Source organism: Syngnathus scovelli, chromosome 4, assembly GCF_024217435.2.
Source record: "Syngnathus scovelli strain Florida chromosome 4, RoL_Ssco_1.2, whole genome shotgun sequence".
Taxonomy (NCBI): Eukaryota; Metazoa; Chordata; class Actinopteri; order Syngnathiformes; family Syngnathidae; genus Syngnathus; species Syngnathus scovelli.
The window spans coordinates 15,155,817-15,174,240 of record NC_090850.1 but is presented as its reverse complement, the minus strand read 5'-3'; the positions used below and the strand labels follow the sequence as shown (position 1 = coordinate 15,174,240).

The following is an 18,424-nucleotide window of genomic DNA, read 5'->3' as shown; positions in this document are numbered from 1 at the left end:
AAATGTAATATGGGCCTATATGTTTTCTTTTGTTCTATTATGTTGAACATATACCCAGTAGACATTTCATTGAGTTTATCTTTGCATCTTTATATTGCGAAGTGTAATTGTTATTGCTATCACAGTGTTGTTGTTGTTGTAATCTGCAGTGGTGTAAAATTGTAGCGCAATGACTTGGGATGTGTTTCTGGTATTTTTTCTCACATTGAATCATCCTTTTTACTAGTGATCGCACCATAGGCCGACTCAATGTTTGGGGATCGAATCATCTCAATCGATTGAGTTTTGAGCGCCTTTGTGAAATTACTTTAGCGCCGCCTTGCGTTCACACATGCCTGCATCCAGTGCTTATTTTACTTGTTTCCTTTTCTTTCAACATTGCGCAACTAATGAGCTTTTTGCCATCATTACCCACATTGTGATATCTGAGAGATAATGTTGACCGTTAAATAAAATCATCACAATCTGGCGGCACCTTGGTGTCAATGAACTAACTACGTTTAAGTGATTGTTTTTTTTGTTTTGTTTTTTACACAAGCATCGGTAAGACCTTCTCTTGGATGACGGGAAAGGCAATGACTTAATAGATGCCTTAAAATATTACAGTATTTTATTCATGCATCACTCAACATGGTTTGTACAACAGAAGAGAAATCACTCTGACACCACTGATGTCAACTGATTTGAGGAAAAACAATAAACAGTGCATCATGCTGAAAAATAACACAGCAACGAGTCATTATTTTAAAACAAATATTTTAGGTCAACATTTAGACATTAAAGGTGTCTTCTGACATCCTAAAATGTGCTGTAGCTATATTATGATAAAAACTATTAACATATTGCCAAATGTATTCAGACGTTTGGTTAACAGCTCCTTGGAACCTGACAATCTCATAGGCACATAATGTGCACAAGTATTCACATCTACTGGGTTTGATACACTTCCATGGAATTAATTTATCATTTGGAATGAATGCTAACACAGCTTTGCATGTATCCTTACAAAAACAAGCACATTGAATTATATTTCCAGTTATACATTAAGGAATGACAGACATTACAACCCTGTAACTTGAATGTCGAAAATGCGGACATTTTTCTTCATGTTAAATACGAGTAGTTGGACCAGCAGTGGATATGTAGCATCTTCGTCTTTACATTTCAGTATCTGTTGCAGTCGTTACATAATATTGAGGTTTTTAACTCCTGCGTGTAACGTGCAAGATGATCAAGACAATAACGGCAATAGGCGACAACAATCTATTGGTTGCTACTGTACCAGGTTTCCTTTTTGTTGACAACCTTTTTTTCCGCAGTGTAATCTCAAGTTCCTTCATGCATCTTTTGTGTCTTCATCCTGTTTACGCTCGGTCATCCGGGCACACCGTGGACACGTTGTCGAGTTGTCATAGTAACAATCCCTAAAGAGAGAAAATCATCGGTTATTTTTTTTGTTATTATTCAAAATTGCCTGACTGCTGATGACGAACCTGTGGAAGACGGCCGAGCAGTCATGGCACACGGAGGTGTGACTGTCAAAAGGAAAGAGGATATCTCCCTCCTTACACAGCTCACACACAAAGCCTTTGGCTTGGCAACGCTGCATGCGCACAAAAAAAGAAAATTCTTCAGGATTGTCAATCAAAACTGAGGATAACTCACTTTACAGATGCAATTAATATTACTGTTGAATAAAATGTGATTCAAAGAGGGCGATAGTATCGTGAAAAGTGTTGTTTGTGCTTTTTATGAGCTCTCACGTCGCAGTCCAGCTTGATGTGTTTTGCGAATGTGGTGTGGACTTCGGTGAGGGAGCAGCTCAGTCGCCCGCTGGAAATGTCAATCAAATCCTGCAGGGAGTACATGTCATCGTTCTCCACAAAGTGCTGGCGGTCTTGAAGCTAGAACCGAAACACAAAGCAAATCCATCTTAGAGGAGGATATAGGGAGGGAGGGACGGACTAAACTCTTTTCCCCACTAGGTGGTGCTGCTGTACAGTACAAAATGTACTATGAGGGGTGACGCTAGAAGAATTATGTTGGTCAAAGTAAAAACGGATATGACACTGTACATGCCCACCTGGAGTAAAAGTCGTGCCTCCATGGCCTCCTTGCAGGTAATAAAATAAGGCTTCATCAGTAGAATATCCTGGCGAAGTTTCTGTTAACACAAACACAAACTTAGTCCTCTTTTTAGAGACCAGAGAGATCAAATGTTTCAACAGGCCTCCTCAAATATGTGTGGGCCAGCAAAAGTATAATTGAATGCATCGTGGTGGGGCATTCACAGCTAAGTGTGAAAACACATTAACTGAGGTTGTATTTTAGAAAACACAGAAACTTATCCACAATGGTCTAGGACTCAAAGCCTTCTTTGCCTGGCAACTTACTCTGATCTCAACCAGTTCCTCAACAAAGTTAAAAAGCAGTGGGTTGATTTCTTTCAGCTTCAACACGGGTCGTGGCATCATCAGGGCCAGGTAGCGCAGTGAGGACCGACAAACCTGCATGAAAAACAGAGCAATGAATGATTAGCACGAAAGATACAGCACAGCACACCACACACACACACAGCATCACTTTCATAGACTGCCAAATTATAAATCCAAAGTCACAATTTAGGGAAAGCTCTCAATTTTTACTGAACTCTTGATGATCTGTTTTGGCGCTTTATCTCTTAACTGCTGACCTCACCCTACAATATATATATATTTTTTTTTTATAGAACAAAGCGCAAAAAAAAAAGAATTTGAGGGTACCTTGCGTGGTTCAAACTCCCAGTTGTGGATGACTCGTGCTGGGATGATGGCAGTGTCATTCCAGTGACACGCACTGCAGAAATACTGGCCCGTGTAGTCACATTGTCTGGCTTCACTTGGTACGCCTCCTATCAGATTAACAATACATTAAAATTCCCCACAGTGCATATTGTAGGCACACAGTTTCATGAGCATAACAAAGTATGGCATGCACGAACAATTCCAGAAACATAAAAAATATTGGTTGACTGCTGCATCATGGGTGTGAATTGTTTTCTGTGTTCTGTGCTCTCAGCTCATTCGTACTCACTCAGTGAGATGGGTGAACGGCATTCCGCACAACGATAGTCTTGGCGGTCTAGTCCGATCTCAGGGCAGATGCTGAGCTCGTACTCTGACTGATGGCTGACCTTTGACCTCACACAGGGCTTGGTGATCAGGTTCATACACTTACTGTGGCAGCGGTAATAGCAACCTGAAGAAGACAATGATTCATATGAAAACATAATTGATGCACTTAGCTGACGCTTACAAATGGAACACAACCGTGTGTGTGTGTGTTTGCGCCGTGTGTGTCGACATCTAAATAGAAGAAAACAATAAAGAGTAATAAATGATTTAAAGCTGGCATATGTGCAATAATAACAATCACCAACCAAAACATTAGGTCCACCTTCACAAGTCAACAAGATACAAATGTTGCTCCTAAGTGTAAGTTGCATTTTTGGGTGTAATTTGACAGAAACTGAAAACGTATGTGAGGGAGAACATTGGAAATACCTCTTGGAAATGCAGAAATCAACATCTTAACAAACTATAAGGGGATACAAACCGCTGCCAAAGTGGAACAAAGCCTACTTTGGATCAGAATGAAGCTATACATCTTCAGAGATATTAATCTACTGCAAAGGTTCAGAGTGTACCATGCCTGCAGCCCGAAGACAGCTGGGATAGGCTCCAACGTGACCTTTGTGAGGACAAGCGGTTCAGATAATGGATGGATTTATGAATTATTCACTGGGGAATTAAGGAACTCTATGAGCTCAATTTGCATATATTACGGTTTCCAAAAGTGAAAAACAAAATTCTGATTATCTTTTTTCGTCATTTGGAAAGAGTCTCATTAGATTGCAGGTGTACCTGATAAAGTGGCTGGTATAATTCAACTCATTTATGTGCAGTGGATTTTGTGCATCACCTGTGCAGGTGTACCATGTCTGGATGAGACCCCAGATAATGGTACTACATTTGTCACAAGTATGTTTGACACTCTTGCTCTTTTCCTTGGAGAATCTGTGCTCAAGAACCATTCTCAGATTAGGCTCATCCTCATCAGGATCCTGTCGGAGAACGATATTTGATACCCTTATTTGGAGACAAACACAAAAATTGCAAGCATAACATTTATAGAAAATTCTAGTGTGTGTTTTGTTGATCCATGCATGTGCTTTTAATAGTCAATGTATTTGTTAATAATAGCACACATTCAGGTGGATACTTTACTGCACCATTTCCATGTTTCTGAGTTCATTGTTCTGTTTTTTAGGCTGAAACATCTGAACGCGATTAATCTGTCACACAGCCAGCCATCAGTTTGTTCAACTTGACTTATTCGGGATGTTTGATATTGAAAAGAACCAACCTTCAGCTCCTGCAGTTTGAGGCGAAGATGGATGAGTTTCACCACCGTGTCCTTTTGTCTCTCCGAGTGCTCCGGCAGCTCCAAGATCAACTTCTTGCACTCCTCGATGGCTAGTTTCAGTTGCTCTATGTCGGAGGCTACAAATGAACCCTGCGGCCAACGAATAGATTGAAAATTGAATATATTGTATGGCAAGGCAGCTTTATTTATACAGTGCATTTCACACACAATGGGCATCACATAAAAGCATATTTAAAAAGCATTTAGAAACACGAGTTAGAGAAGTAAAAGCAAAGTAAAAAAATAGCTGAGTAAAATGACTAACAGATTAGTAATTTTACAAACACAAACAGGAAGTTGAGTCCTCAATAAGCCTATAACAATACGATAAGTATCAAAACTTGTGCGACCTCTGATATGACAGAATCGCGACACATCTAACACCCAACTAGATTGCAGTGAATTTAAAAGAACACAAGCTTGATTGAAGATACATTTCTACAGCAGGCCTCCCCCAACCGTGTGTCATGTGACGACTTCCGACAGTCATCTGACTGCAGTGAGGAAATCAGTGGCTACCGTTAATGCTAGTTCAACTATGTGAGGATGATAAAGCGGAGGAAACATGGCGAGTACTACTAATAACCACAAACTGCAACAGCTACAAAGTCATTGGAGTCAGGAGAAGGGCAGAGCATTTTGGCTATTATGGGTCAGAATTTGAAAAAAAGAGCTGAACCTTGACTGTGATGTACTTAACCAAGTTCATTTGAATAACATACAATACTAATAAGAAGTACTGCTTGCTTACCACGGGTCTTGAGAAATGGTCTTCAGCTAGACCAAGATCCATGGTTCTGTCTGAACTTTGGATTCTGGTCCCAGAAAACAGCTCCTGTCTGGCTTCTGCAAAAGGAAAGCAAAAAAATGGTATTTTCAAACACATGACTTGTCACTAAAGTACATTCTCATGTACTGACTCGCCTCGTTATTATTCTAAGACAAACAGAAGACTGCCCAAGTGTGATGTGTCATTAAAAGCGGTTCTTGTATGAACTTTGAGCTTTCATCCCTTTGTGACTTTTAGAGCAGCATAGTCACAAGTTGTTACGAAACAGCTTACATTGTACATTTTTCGCCGGTGTTTACCTTTGGCTGTAAGCTCCTGGAAATGTTTAATACTGAAATGAAGATGTACCTAAAAGTAACGGGATAATATATCCTCGTGTTTTTAGAACAGTTCTTCTCAACTGGTGGGTCGAGTGCTAAATTACAGGTAGGAATAAAATACGTATAGCAGGTACATTGCTTTTCATTTAATTGCTTTGTATTGTTTTTTTTTACACTAATACAACATTTATTAGAATTTCTGTGTGTATGCTCAACATAATTTCAACAGCAATTATTATTGAAACACATGATCAGTCTGCACTAGCAAAAGATTAGCGGATGGCTGCCGTCGAAACAGTAACACTGTTTAGTTTTTGTTAATAGCATAATAACATGTACGCTTCACTTTCTTGTGAGCCATACTGATGCTATCTCGAAAAACATAAATTGGAGCACTCGTACTATAGTAATGGACAGGACTGGAACTAAAGGAACTACAACGGCGGGGGGATGATAAAACATTACAGATTTGAAAAGCAACTATAATTTATCAGGATTCAACATAGTAGGCTCAACATAGTAGACCTTTTGGGAAAAAAAATGTCCAACTGATTTCATTTGAACTTGTGCCTGTTACTACTGAAAGATTGAGCCTGGAGCAGATTGTTTTTTTAGTTTGTTTACAGAGGTTTCACTTTACTGAAATTATTCATGCATACTCTTGTTTTATTTTTCCTGTGTTGTTTACTTGTATGTGCGTTGTGAACTCTGTCTTGTTACCCTGGGATAGTGAGAAACGTAATTTCGATCGCTTTGTGTGTCTTGACATGCGGAGCTATTGACAATAAAGGAGACTTTGACTTTGACTTTGACTTTTCTTAATTTCTTACACTGTTTTTAAAAAAAAAACTTTTTCCACATACGTCCAAAATAATTAGAACGGCAAGGTCAATTGCTATGTTTTTATTGTATACTAAGACGTTTGGGTTTTGTAGCAAAAGATGAATGAGTTTATAATTGCAGTTTTTCTTTTTCATGGGCTTTACATCTCAATGCGGTAAACCACTGAGGACAGGACACCTTGTTTTTGAAGCCACCCACTTTTCAAGCGAGCAAAAGGATTGGAACAATAAACCTTGCCGTTCCAATACTTTTGGAGAAGCGAGTATCGATAAACTAGAGCCACGCAATATAACAAATCATAACGTAAATAGCTCATCAATTGGTAATTTCCATGTTAACTCCTCATGTTAGGCTTATAAATCAAGAATAAAATAATTTACTTTATTTTGACTTACTCTGGTGTAAATAAACTAACTGTAACTTTGAAATCATAATCCACATGTCAATAGTGTGTGGGGGTAAATATTACCTACCCTGCTGTGGGGGCGTCCTGCCCCTTTCGGTACCATCCTCTTCCTCTCCGCGATCGAAGGGATTAAGGCGGGTTTGGCGGAACTGTGCTAGCCTCTCATCATACTCCATTTCATCGGCTACATCTAAGTGCGACAGGACAGAACGCAATGGACATTATAGCATCATATTACATGTCGGCGGTTTCTTCTCTTATGGTTTAGTTAATTGACGAAGCATAAAGTAAACATTTTGTAAATGATTTGTAAATTTTGATCACAATACAGACTCAGAGGTCCCCACCAGATAAGTTTCAATGTGAAATTATCTTGATAAGGTTTACCAATGGAATTTTGTCAATTCAGTGTAACAGATAAAAAACTGGTAATGTAATTGTTAATTAATTGCATCTAGAAGAAACTGACACACAATAGAGTGCACAACTTGGGTCCAACCAGCAGTGGTGAAGGTGGTTTAGGTACATGAGATTTCACTGAATGAAATGTTTAAAACATATTTAATGTTGCAGTCAGGTAAACATTTTAATTACATTTTTAATAACAGTTCAGTAGTATTTAACTTTTTGATAATGAATTGCTATTCATCAGATTTTTTTCAAACATTTAAGTACAAGCATTATTTAGCAATAAACTTTAATTCATTATTATTGAGTTTTTTTTCCCATATTTGAAGGCAGAGGTGATGTTCAAACTATGCATAAGGTTAACGTTGGCTTGCAATAATGTACTTTTTTAAAAAGAAATAAAACGTCTGTCTCTTTTTGGGGGGAGCCAACTATATTGGTGATGATAGTGATACCTGGAAAGCTAAGAATTTGATTTGATTTGTTTAAAAAGAGATCCACTAGTCCAAACCAAAAATAGGAAAATCTGACTGTTTTACGAAACTAAGACTTCTGAGATAAACCGGAGCAACCTTTATAATTTAGCTTGCTCCAATTTATCTCAAAAACACAAATTGAATTGGGTAAAATGAATTATATTGTGTACTATATGTGCATTTTTGTGCATACATGTAACGAGCGTAAAAAGTATATCACAGTCGTTTCTACGATCAACAATGGTGGTATACATAATGTAGGGCAAACCCACAATGTATTACTTCACAATCATGCAAAAGTCGACAGATGCATAATGATCATGTTCACACATTATATGTGTTTTTATCTGTGTTCCAGACTGTCGTTAGATCCAAATCCAATTGAGTACGTTTGGAATTGCTGGAATGGGAGTGCTGCATCATTGCAACTTGCAAATAATGTTCCTCTTACCTCCTTTTGCTACATGTGTGAAAATATTTTGAACTTCTCCGAGTATGACGTACAGTAACGCTTAGTATTACAATAACAAACATTGTTGAATTAAAACCTTGAAGGCGGCAATCAAAACCGTGCGTTATCTTGCCAAGCCAGATATTTTGATACAGCTCTAACCTCAGTGCTCATATCATAAAAACAATACATGCAATTGTCAAGCAACCATCAGCACTAGGAAAGCTGCAGCTGCAAAACAAAACAATAAAAAAAAAAACAGGAAATAATGATTACGATCTTCATCAAATGCAATACACGTGACGTTATTGTGCATGTCCGGAAAATCCGCAGCAGTGTCGAATCATTTAGTAAGTCAATGAAGGAGATCATTCAAGTCAGAAATGGCCCACCAACATTGCATGTCAACAAGCTAAAGCTACATAGCTAGCAGTCATGTTTTGACGCCAGACTGTGAGCAAATTGAACGGGACGCAATGATCTAATATTAAGTTAAGTTTCTTTTCATCTTACTTGTCATTGAGTCGGCACCTCTTAATTGTGTTTAATGTTCCACGCGTGTGGTGAATACTTGTGCCCGTGCCTTGTTTCTCTCGTCATCAACAACACATCGATCGAATCGGTGACCATTTAAAAGAGATTAATTTCCGGTTAATATTTTCAGAACAAATCATGCTTGCAAAATTGCCACATTATTTTATTTTACTATTTTATGAGTAAAATGAATACGTTGGGTCTTTAAGATATTCTTTTCGGATTAAAATTGAATTGACAACACAATACGTCTCTTTCTTTTCCATGCCTGCAATTAAATGGGACATATTCAGTTTTGTTTTGAAAGTGAATTTCTTGTTCCCATGCCCTTCATAATACCGTCTCAGGAGTACTCACCAGACAGTCAATAAAATCTTGTCAAAATCTCTCACTTATGACCCACCACAATGGATTATAACTTAGGATATTATATTTTTTAAAACTGGAAATAATTGGGTGCAGTTTATCTCATGGCCATTACCACAAATGGCATTTGTCATGGAGTAAACGTGAAAAGCAGAAAAACAATTTTCAAAGTTCCATTGCAGGCAGATCATTATCTAATCAATAAACAAATATTTACTGGTAGTTATTACTTTTGGACTGCAGATACAAATGTACTCAAATGTCCCTCATAAAGTTTCTGAGTGGATTCCTATGTAACTTTTAAAGTCAAAGTCTGCTTTATTGTCAATTTCTTCACATGCCAAGACACACAAAGAGTTTTCCCTAAATTATGGAAATGTATAAATGGTAGATTGATTTCTGTCCATAGCTATGTAACTAACTGTTATTCTCACATTTTGCCGATTTGCTTAAAACTAACAAGTGGTTGAGTCGTGTGTGAATGGGTTAACTTTCTTGTTTGATTCAATCTAAGGATGACAAAATCGCAATCTTCATGGGATACAATGATAGTCAGCACAGCTCAGGGCATCTATAGTGACGATATTTGGGTGCAGCTTACGAAAGATGTGTGACAGAGAAGCTCAGGGAACTATTATTTGAATAGTGACTGTGTATGCTGCTTTTGTTGAGTGGTTGTTGTTCCCATTGGCATGTTTGATCATTTGGAGGCCCAAGGCACACCCAGTCATGGGGTCCTCCACATTCGAGTGCTGCAACTAAAAACTACATTTCAGAAAATTCTTTCACTCAAATTAGATTAAGCTTTTAAAATCCTTCTCGGGTATTATTATCCAAAAAGTTAACCAGAGCACGCTTTATTTGTAATTGATCAAATAATCCACATTTAATGTATTATTCGACCTCTTTCTTGGTGATTAAAAGTGTGTCTGATATTCTTCTCATTTTCAGAGGTATTGTTTTTATTGCCATTATTTTTTTAATAATTTTTATTTTTAACTACTTGATTTAATTTTATTTCAATATTTCATTTTTAAATATTTGAACAGTTTATATTAGTCTCTGTTTTGAAAACTAGTTATTCATCAGTTTGTTGTTTAGCCCATACTATACAATATGAGACGTTGATACATTTATTTGGGTTGACACTTTTAATGGCCCTTTGAAGCAAACTATAACTATGATGCAGCCCGCGACAAAAATAAGCTTGGCACCCCTGTGGCCTCGATGTTAAATAAGTGATTCAAATTTTAATCAAGTCAAAATAAAAGTCCTTATGTGATCTTAGTGATAAGCCAGAGTAGCATGAAAGGTATAAATTTGTACCGGTGTATGAATGGGCATTGTGCTCTCGCCAATGAAATGATGCTTTGTTTAAAATGAGTGCATCTGAGAGTTACAAAACTCTTTTTTTTTTTGCTCCCAAGCATGTGTCCAACTGCTGACACCATAGAGCCATGACTACAAATCACATTTAGTTTTCCCCACAGACGGAAACCAAATTTAGGTACCTCAGTCAAGCACCGACCACATTGCTCCACAGCCTAATCGACCGAAACACGCTTTAATTTGGGAGCTAATGCATTAAAACATTGTGAGATTTTCCCAGCTGTTATGAAGTATTTAGGAAAAAATGTGTTCTTAACTTTGACATTAGTCACTCAGTCGAATCTCTGTTCTTTGGATGACTGCTGTAGTGCTCTTTTGTCATGTTTTTCCCCAAAAACGTGATCATCAACAAAATTTCGTTCAAATTTATTGTCATTTTGACAGCATGTTTTTAAAAGACATAATTTGATGTTTCCTTTTCTTATCTTTACAGATAAAGAGATGCCCTTCACTGGAACAGAAGAAGCGTTTTGTGCGTCGGGGTATGCTCGACACAAGACTGTGCGAGATTTGTGAGGGAATTCTCATAATAACTGCAATTCAGATTTGGACATGGCAGAAAAAAAATGAAAGAGGAAGGCTGTTTGTGGGACAGGCACTTTAGAAATTTCATTGATGGATGTAATAGATGCTCAGCCGCTATATGAAAAGAGGTTGTATAGTATTCTATCGTTGGGAAATTAGTCAGTTAGGCCCCAAAGAGCTACATTTGACCCTAATTCTTGGATGGCATGAGTATTTTTTAATGACTTTATCACACTTTGTCTTATCCGCTTGCATTACACTAAGCTTTTGTTTTATATGTTATTTCTATACACCCTCTGGGGTTTGACCCTGGAGGATGAACACGAATAACTCTGTTTTGTTTTCTGCAATGAGTAGCCTTAATCTACCAAGCTTGACAGAGTTTATTGTTTGGATAGTTGTGAACAATTTTCTTTGCTGTGAACAGAGCCGCTTTGTGCTACTAATGAACAAGACATTGCTGCTCATCCATTCAGCATGTTACTCCTTTAGTCTGAGTTGCGTTAAGACGATTTCAGATATTCATCCATCCGTGTAGTTTGTTAATTTTGTGTTTTGTATTCTCAGAGTATTTTATCCATTCAGTAAAATGATTTTGTTTGCATTTTGAATTAGCAAAATTAAAACCTATAGGTGTGATTATTAAAGCAGGAGTTTTTGTCATTTATATATGTTTCATTGATACTCTCAGAAAAATAAATCTTATTACATCCACTGGAAATTCCCTTCCTTTTAATGCAGCTATTTACAACCAGCAGAGCAACACCACTTGGTTATGGGTTTAATTAAAACCATGTCATTTCACTTTTCTTGCATTATACATCAATGGTGCCTCTATCAGATAAGACAGGTTGTGTTCCTCTAAAAAAAATAACAAAATATTCATAAAACTTTCATAGTAAAAGCAGAACTAATTCCTGTCATCTGCATATTTGTTTCTTATCAGTACAGGCAACTGGAGGCAACTGAAAATTTATAGTATGACCTAAAAAGCAAAAGTAGAAGTTTTTGAGGTTTTAGTTTTTTTAACCAGTTATTATGTTCAGGGCCTGGGCGAACACTGTACATGGGGGCACATAAACAATACACCGCAGATTCCATACAATAAAGAATTTGTATTATTTTAATGAGATTCATCATGTCTTCGTAATAATATAAACAGATTATTTTGTTCAGAAAATAAAAATTTAAGTTGTTACCTGCTGACAGTTTCGACTGATACTTTTTCAGATGACGGAGTATCAGTCGAAAGTGTCGGCAGGTAAGAACTTATTATCTGAACAAAAGAATCTGTTCATAATCAACAATTTGACCCAAGTACCTCAGAAGATGTTTGCCTACGAGCAGCCCCGAATGTCCCAAGAAATGTCTGAAAGTGATTCCATTTTTAGCACAACTTTCCCAAAGATGCCCAAAGGGCTTCCTCGTTCTCCCTGTGACAGCAATACGGACAGCAGCTGAGGACTATGTAAAGCTGTTATAGTTGCTACAAAAATGGTTGAATGGAAATAAACAAGCGGCTTCAGGCACATACCACATGACTAGGGTGGAAGTGCTTCTTCAAAGAGTGACTGTAGTTTAAAGGCGACTTGCTTTGGGTAAAGCACAGTCGTGGTTAGAATAACTTAAATCAAACCGTTCTTCACACGCTGTGGCAACACCAATTGAACAAAAGCCTGTTTTATGTGCTGCTCTTAAGACTTTTGAGACGAGGAAGTGACCTGATTCACAATTTTCGTATGATACGAAAGGTGGCACTCGATTTGACAATACGTACTATATAACAATAAAAAAAGCACAAAAGTTGGTCAATGCTATATTTACCCTATAGTCGTCCCTCCTAAAGGAAACAACTGCTTTGTAAAAATAAGTTTTCTCTCCGAAAACGACAACTGCCAGACACATTTAACTGCAGTTTGTGTCTATTATTATATTACTCTATTAACTCGCTGCTCTGATTAACGATTTGTTGTTGGGTTTTTTTCCTGTAGGTTTTATGTTACACAAAAAACTTGCACGTGTTGTGTGTGTTGTGTGGAACATGCAAGTGCATCTGTTGCAACTGCAAATATTTGACGGTATTTTGTTTTTGTACTTTACAATTAATTTTGTAGCACTCCTGTTAATTAAATCAACATAAATAATCTATATATTTGATGTAACTCAAAATAATTTGGAAATCATTGAAATACAAAAGTAACGGGTTACTTGGGAAATTCACATCGCTACGTCAATGAGATTAGTTTAAGTGACCAGGTTTTGCTGATGTTTATGTTTATGTTAAAATGATTATCTTGTCTGGTTCTGCAATGAAACTTGAAATACCTTTTCATTGACAATTAGATTTTGTTTTTAAATCAGCTTCTTAACTGCTTAGTCTGTATGAATAATAGCCTCAAGCTGAATTTTTAGGGGAATAATTTTACTGAAATGAATTGCCTGCTTTTGCGTTTGTTTGAACACTTCACTTTAAGAAATTACACACAAGGGAATTGTTATGATATAGTCTCTTTATTTGAGACAAAGAAGACAACATGTAAATATTTACGGAGTACCTAACATCAATATGAAGTCTATGTTTGAATTTTGGCTTGGCCTTGTAATAACCACAGCATTTACATTCAATTTAAGCAAAATGCTTGTTGACCAGTGCTCCTCAGCTAAATAAAAGTCATTCGACTTAATAATTCCAACTTCATGGAGGAAAATTTTGTCAGCCTAAATGTGCCCCATGTATGAAACACTTACATTGTAGTTCATCTACATTGGTTCTCAGCCTTTGCACATGTCATGAAATCAGATACACGACCTGCAAAGTGAACATAGCTGCATAGGAGAGAGGCAATACAATACAATATATGCATCATAATTGAAATTAATTTCAGTTAAATCTTTATATTTTTGCCAATTTCAATCCTTTTATGAGCAGTCAAACTGGGGACATTCCACCCAACAATGATGAAAAGTCAGAGTCATGTGTTGCCAGTCACAGCGGCTGAACATGTGCGTGGAAATGGCTTTCAAACCCACACAGACATGCACTTAATAGATATCCGGGCGTAACGGGCTCGGTTCTTCACGGGCATCACTTTTGAACCGTCATGATTGAGTATCTGTTGCTACAACAAACACACAGAGAAAAAAGAGAACTTTGTTATCAAGACCAAGCACAACAGTTAAGGTTGACTTTAAGGAGCATTTAATGCCAATTGGTTCCACATAAATGTATTTGGGGAGACAAAAAATATCCCTGAACAAGTCAATGCTAGTTTTGTAAAAGGGAGGCATTGAACTGGTTCTTAATGATAGTAGTCATATTACAAAGCATTGTAATTGCGTGGTTAACAAATAATTATCACTTCCATGTTGACAATACAATAGATGGGGGGGGGGGGGGGGGGCTTTTAAAAATATACAGTGTCGTAAGGCAGAGTAGTAGATACTGCTTGAGTTCATTGCAAACAGTGGAGGGTCCTTGCTTGTTGAACTCATTGGAAAGTTCAAGTCTATTGCCCCAATAATACGTCAATAATAATAATTTGACTTTTGTGAACATGATTTTGTGACTTCAAGATAAAATACAGAATGAGCTCATTGTAAACAGTGGAGGGTCCTTGTTTGTTGAACTCATTGGCAAGTTCAAGTCTATTGCCCCAATAATACGTCAATAATAATAATTTGACTTTTGTGAACATGATTTTGTGACTTAAAGATAAAATACAGAATGAGTTCAGTTTTTGTGTGGCATTGGTGCAATTGAGGTTGATGTCAACGTCACAGCTTTATTTCTTCGATGAAAATTGTGTGGCAAAGATGGGCACTCATCAGCAACACCAGCCAGATCAAGGTTTCCCATTCCGAACTGGACTGAACAGTAACAGTCAGTGGAACGGCAGCTGTGTAATGCTTCCTTCTCGCGAGGAAAAGTGTCAAACACTAAAGAACCAGCTGCACAGGAGCAGCTCCTGAAGAGTTTTGCGCAGCTCTTGGCTCCTGTAGGCATAGATGAGCGGGTCTATGAGTGAATTACAGATGATCAGGATAAGGAACAGATTAAAGTTCCGGAAAAAGCAGTTACAGAAGGGGTTGGTGGGGCAGGTAAGGATGAGAATGAGGTGCAGGAAGAAGGGTCCCCAGCACACGATAAAGACGCCGAGAAGGATGGTGAGCGTGATGGCGCCTTTCGTGCTGGTGGACGGGCGTCGCTTATTGTTGAAGTTGACGCTGATGCTGCGTGAGTGTATGCGCGCCAGCAGGAACATGTGCAGGTAGAGCGCAGCGTTGAAGACCAGGCTGGAGCAGAAGAAAGTCACCAGGCACACGATGACGGCGTTGTCCGTGTGGTAGACGATGAAGAAGATGCTGGAGGTGAGGCTGGCCAGCCACACCGCCACGATGATGCCCACGGCGCGCTGCGTGGTCATGATGCTGTGGTAGCGCAGTGCGTAGAAGATGGTGATGTAGCGGTCCGCCGCGATGGTGCTCAGGAAGGATAGCGACGACACCACCGAGCTGCAGATCATCACGTCAATCACGTTGTCCAGGTGCCGCAGCATTCCCGGTTGCACGTCCAGAAGGCCGTGGTCGTGCAGAAGCATAACGATGGTCTCCACCACGTTACTGACGCTCACCAGCATGTCCGATACAGCCAGACAGCAGATGAAGTAGTACATGGGCGAGTGTAGATTTCGATTCTTGACGATCGCCACGATGACGAGGATATTCTCCACCAGGCTGATGAGGCCCAGTGACAGGAAGAGCTCCTGCGGGATCTGCAGCTGGAAGCAGCCCGGCGAGTTGGGTTCAGCCTCAGTCGAGTTGGTCTCATTACCTTGCGGGAAGTCGCTAAGGTAGTCATGGTGCATGAAGAAGTTGTTGTGGGATCTGTTTGAAAACTCCATAGCTCCTGAAATAGAAAATGGGCTTTATTAGAGTCAAATATGATTGCTGATAGACCATCAGTCACAGCAACACAAATTGTACGGTAAAGAAAAATGGTCAGGGAGAAATATGTGACGGTCTTATATATGTAACCAAGATGAATCCTTTGGGCTATAATTCTAAAAGCTAGGTCTGATAGACACACAACATGGCTCATAAAAAAGATTAAAAAACACCATACCTGCAGTGGAGCATGGTGGTGGCAGCATTGTGCTTTGGGGGCTGTTTTTCTAGCTCTCTTTAGTCAAGGCAGATGGAATTATGAACAGTCCAGAATACTGGTCTGTAATAGAACAATACCTTCAGGCTTCTGCGAGAAAGCAAAACAAATGTCAGGAAAAGCTTACGAGATCAGAGCGGCAGCCATTTGCTGACAGCTTGAATGTGATTTTGTGTAAATTCCAAACACAGCCATCACATTTGTTGTGGTTGTTTTGGATGATAATAAGGTCACTACAATTTGAAAATGTTCAAAAAAGCTTTAGGGCCTTAACCTAACTCTGCTGGCCCAAACTCAATTCTCTTAGTGCTGTTTATTCTCTTTCTGCAATCACTCAACTGAAAATGACACTGAAGGAAAGATTATCTTTATCACTAAAGTGCTGTCACATCTTTTTGACCACGAAAGTGACAGAGAAGAATTTGTCTGAAGATATAAAAGCTCCCTCATCTGATGAGTGTTGATCCTCACCCCTCAGAATATTTCTTGACCACCGGCAGACACACTACTTTGCCCGAATGGAGAAGATGCCATCAAATTGGTTCCAGATACCCTCTCAGCAATGGCCAAATATAATTCATCATTTGAGCTCCTATTGACAAAGATCAACAGGAGATAACACATTTAGAGGGGATACGGTTGGGTAGACTTGGGTGTGACTAACTTGCAAGCCTACATTGGGTTGTGGACAAGTCAAAGGGCAAACCAATAGAAAACCTTTGGGGTGCTGACACTGGAATTTATTTCTGGCCACCATGTCGCCCTAACATATTCGGTTACTACTTGTGCAAATTTGATCACAGACAAGCTACATTTTCTTATTGCATAACAAAAGAGCATAAGTGGAAGCAAACTTGATTACAAAGAGTCAGAATTAAAGTTGATCTAAGATTATTATCACTGGAAAAGAGCGGAACCTTTTCTTTCAAACTTGATGAGCCCTAAATAGGGCTCAATGCTTAACTAGTTGTAAAAAGAATACCTACCAAATAATACCAATACCAAATAACCTTGGTGGAATTTTAAAGTTAGACTTGATTGGTGATGAAATTACATTTGAAAAGCGCCTACGTTGGGTTACACCTTGACAACACAATGATAATACTATACACATTCTTCTCCGGAACATTAGTATCATGTGGAGGAAAATAAAATTTATTGGACATACCAGTCGCAATCAATCCAGGCGAAAAGTCAATGTCTTCGGCTTCTTTATGAATGCAAGCTGACCAACACCAACATCCAGAACATGTACTTTTCCCAAATCATGTTTTTTGCCTTGGGCACGCTGAAGGCGCCTGTCCCACCTAACAAGAGAGCTTCTTTGCAGAAAGCACCAGGACCAACGGGATGATGGAATACTGTACTTGGAGAGAAAACTGATGTGGGCCCTATGTACCATGTGAGACTTCACAAGACTCCTCCTTGTATGCTGACATCACTCGGAGGATGAGCGCATGATAGAAAATATTGAAGCAGTCGCAATACTGTGGCGTGCGGTAGACATGCAGGATTTTTAATTTTTTTCTAAATTCCTATTTGGCAAAATATCTTTTTTTGTCTTGTGGTGCATATCTCAAATCATTTTCCCCAATAGGAATGAATGGAATTTCTATTCATTTCTGTGCGCCTTCCCCAAATATCAGCATTTTTAAAATTTTTTTTATTGCATGAAGTAGTACTAATTAGTCTACTTATTTCTCATTTAGAAAGGTGTGTGCTGTATAGAGAGAGATAAACTATTAAAATGATTCAACTTAAATGAATGTTGAACAACAAATATTTAAAATTGATTGCATAAATATTGAAAGTAAAGAGTTAAATACAAGTGAACTGCACTTCCTCACTGATCGCAATAGGTCAATCTTGTTTCCATCAAAGGCCATAATGAAGTTATGATTGCCCGCAGGATGTGGACATAAATGTCACTTAAATAGCAACATCAAACACTGAAGTTTCGTCTTTTTGCAAAGCGTGACATCAATCGTAAACATTTATAAGTAGGCCACTAAAGATCAAATGTGTGTTTTGGCTTGAGAAATATATTCTCAGCATGTGACATTTGCAGAAAAAAATGGCCTACATATCGGAAATAAATGATAAGGTCACATTTGAATTGTTTGACCTGGAAAATGTGTTCACATTATTAATGCTTATGTAGTTTAAGGGGGGTTGTTTATTCATCAGTGTTTTAATGAAAGGCCTTGAAACTATATTGGATCACATTTTTGCTAATGCAATCCTATCCAAGCATGACAACAAAGAGGATGTGTGCTCTAGAACTGCCCTCA

General features: G+C 38.3%; 2 protein-coding genes and 1 long non-coding RNA gene across 6 annotated transcripts; 1 reads left to right on the top strand and 2 right to left on the bottom strand.

Annotated features, from left to right (window-relative positions):
- Positions 1–592: 592 nt before the first annotated feature.
- Positions 593–8,819, bottom strand: def8 (differentially expressed in FDCP 8 homolog). 2 transcript variants are annotated; one of them, XM_049718673.2, is made up of 12 exons: positions 8,672–8,819; positions 6,887–7,013; positions 5,216–5,310; positions 4,405–4,554; positions 3,961–4,102; positions 3,073–3,237; positions 2,763–2,890; positions 2,394–2,507; positions 2,084–2,164; positions 1,764–1,904; positions 1,494–1,603; positions 593–1,424 (listed from the first exon to the last, which is right to left on the bottom strand). In XM_049718673.2, exons 2-12 carry the CDS (start codon positions 6,924–6,926, stop codon positions 1,337–1,339), a joined length of 1,254 nt encoding a protein of 417 aa, XP_049574630.1. In that variant the 5' UTR covers positions 6,927–7,013; positions 8,672–8,819; the 3' UTR covers positions 593–1,336. The 2 variants fall into 2 exon arrangements, with proteins under 2 accessions (XP_049574630.1, XP_049574629.1); XM_049718672.2 differs by having other exon boundaries at positions 6,891–7,013.
- On the top strand, positions 5,306–11,619 carry LOC125967516 (uncharacterized). The gene is made up of 2 exons (XR_007480752.2): positions 5,306–5,680; positions 10,881–11,619. It is a non-coding gene; the product is annotated as an uncharacterized lncRNA (long non-coding RNA).
- Positions 11,620–13,526: 1,907 nt separating this feature from the next.
- On the bottom strand, positions 13,527–18,364 carry mc1r (melanocortin 1 receptor). 3 transcript variants are annotated; one of them, XM_049718677.2, is made up of 4 exons: positions 17,302–17,803; positions 16,605–16,725; positions 16,095–16,223; positions 13,527–15,878 (listed from the first exon to the last, which is right to left on the bottom strand). In XM_049718677.2, exons 3-4 carry the CDS (start codon positions 16,120–16,122, stop codon positions 14,902–14,904), a joined length of 1,005 nt encoding a protein of 334 aa, XP_049574634.1. In that variant the 5' UTR covers positions 16,123–16,223; positions 16,605–16,725; positions 17,302–17,803; the 3' UTR covers positions 13,527–14,901. The 3 variants fall into 3 exon arrangements, with proteins under 3 accessions (XP_049574634.1, XP_049574633.1, XP_049574635.1); XM_049718676.2 differs by lacking the exon at positions 16,605–16,725 and having other exon boundaries at positions 17,302–17,802; XM_049718678.1 differs by lacking the exons at positions 16,095–16,223; positions 16,605–16,725 and having other exon boundaries at positions 17,302–18,364.
- Positions 18,365–18,424: the final 60 nt, after the last annotated feature.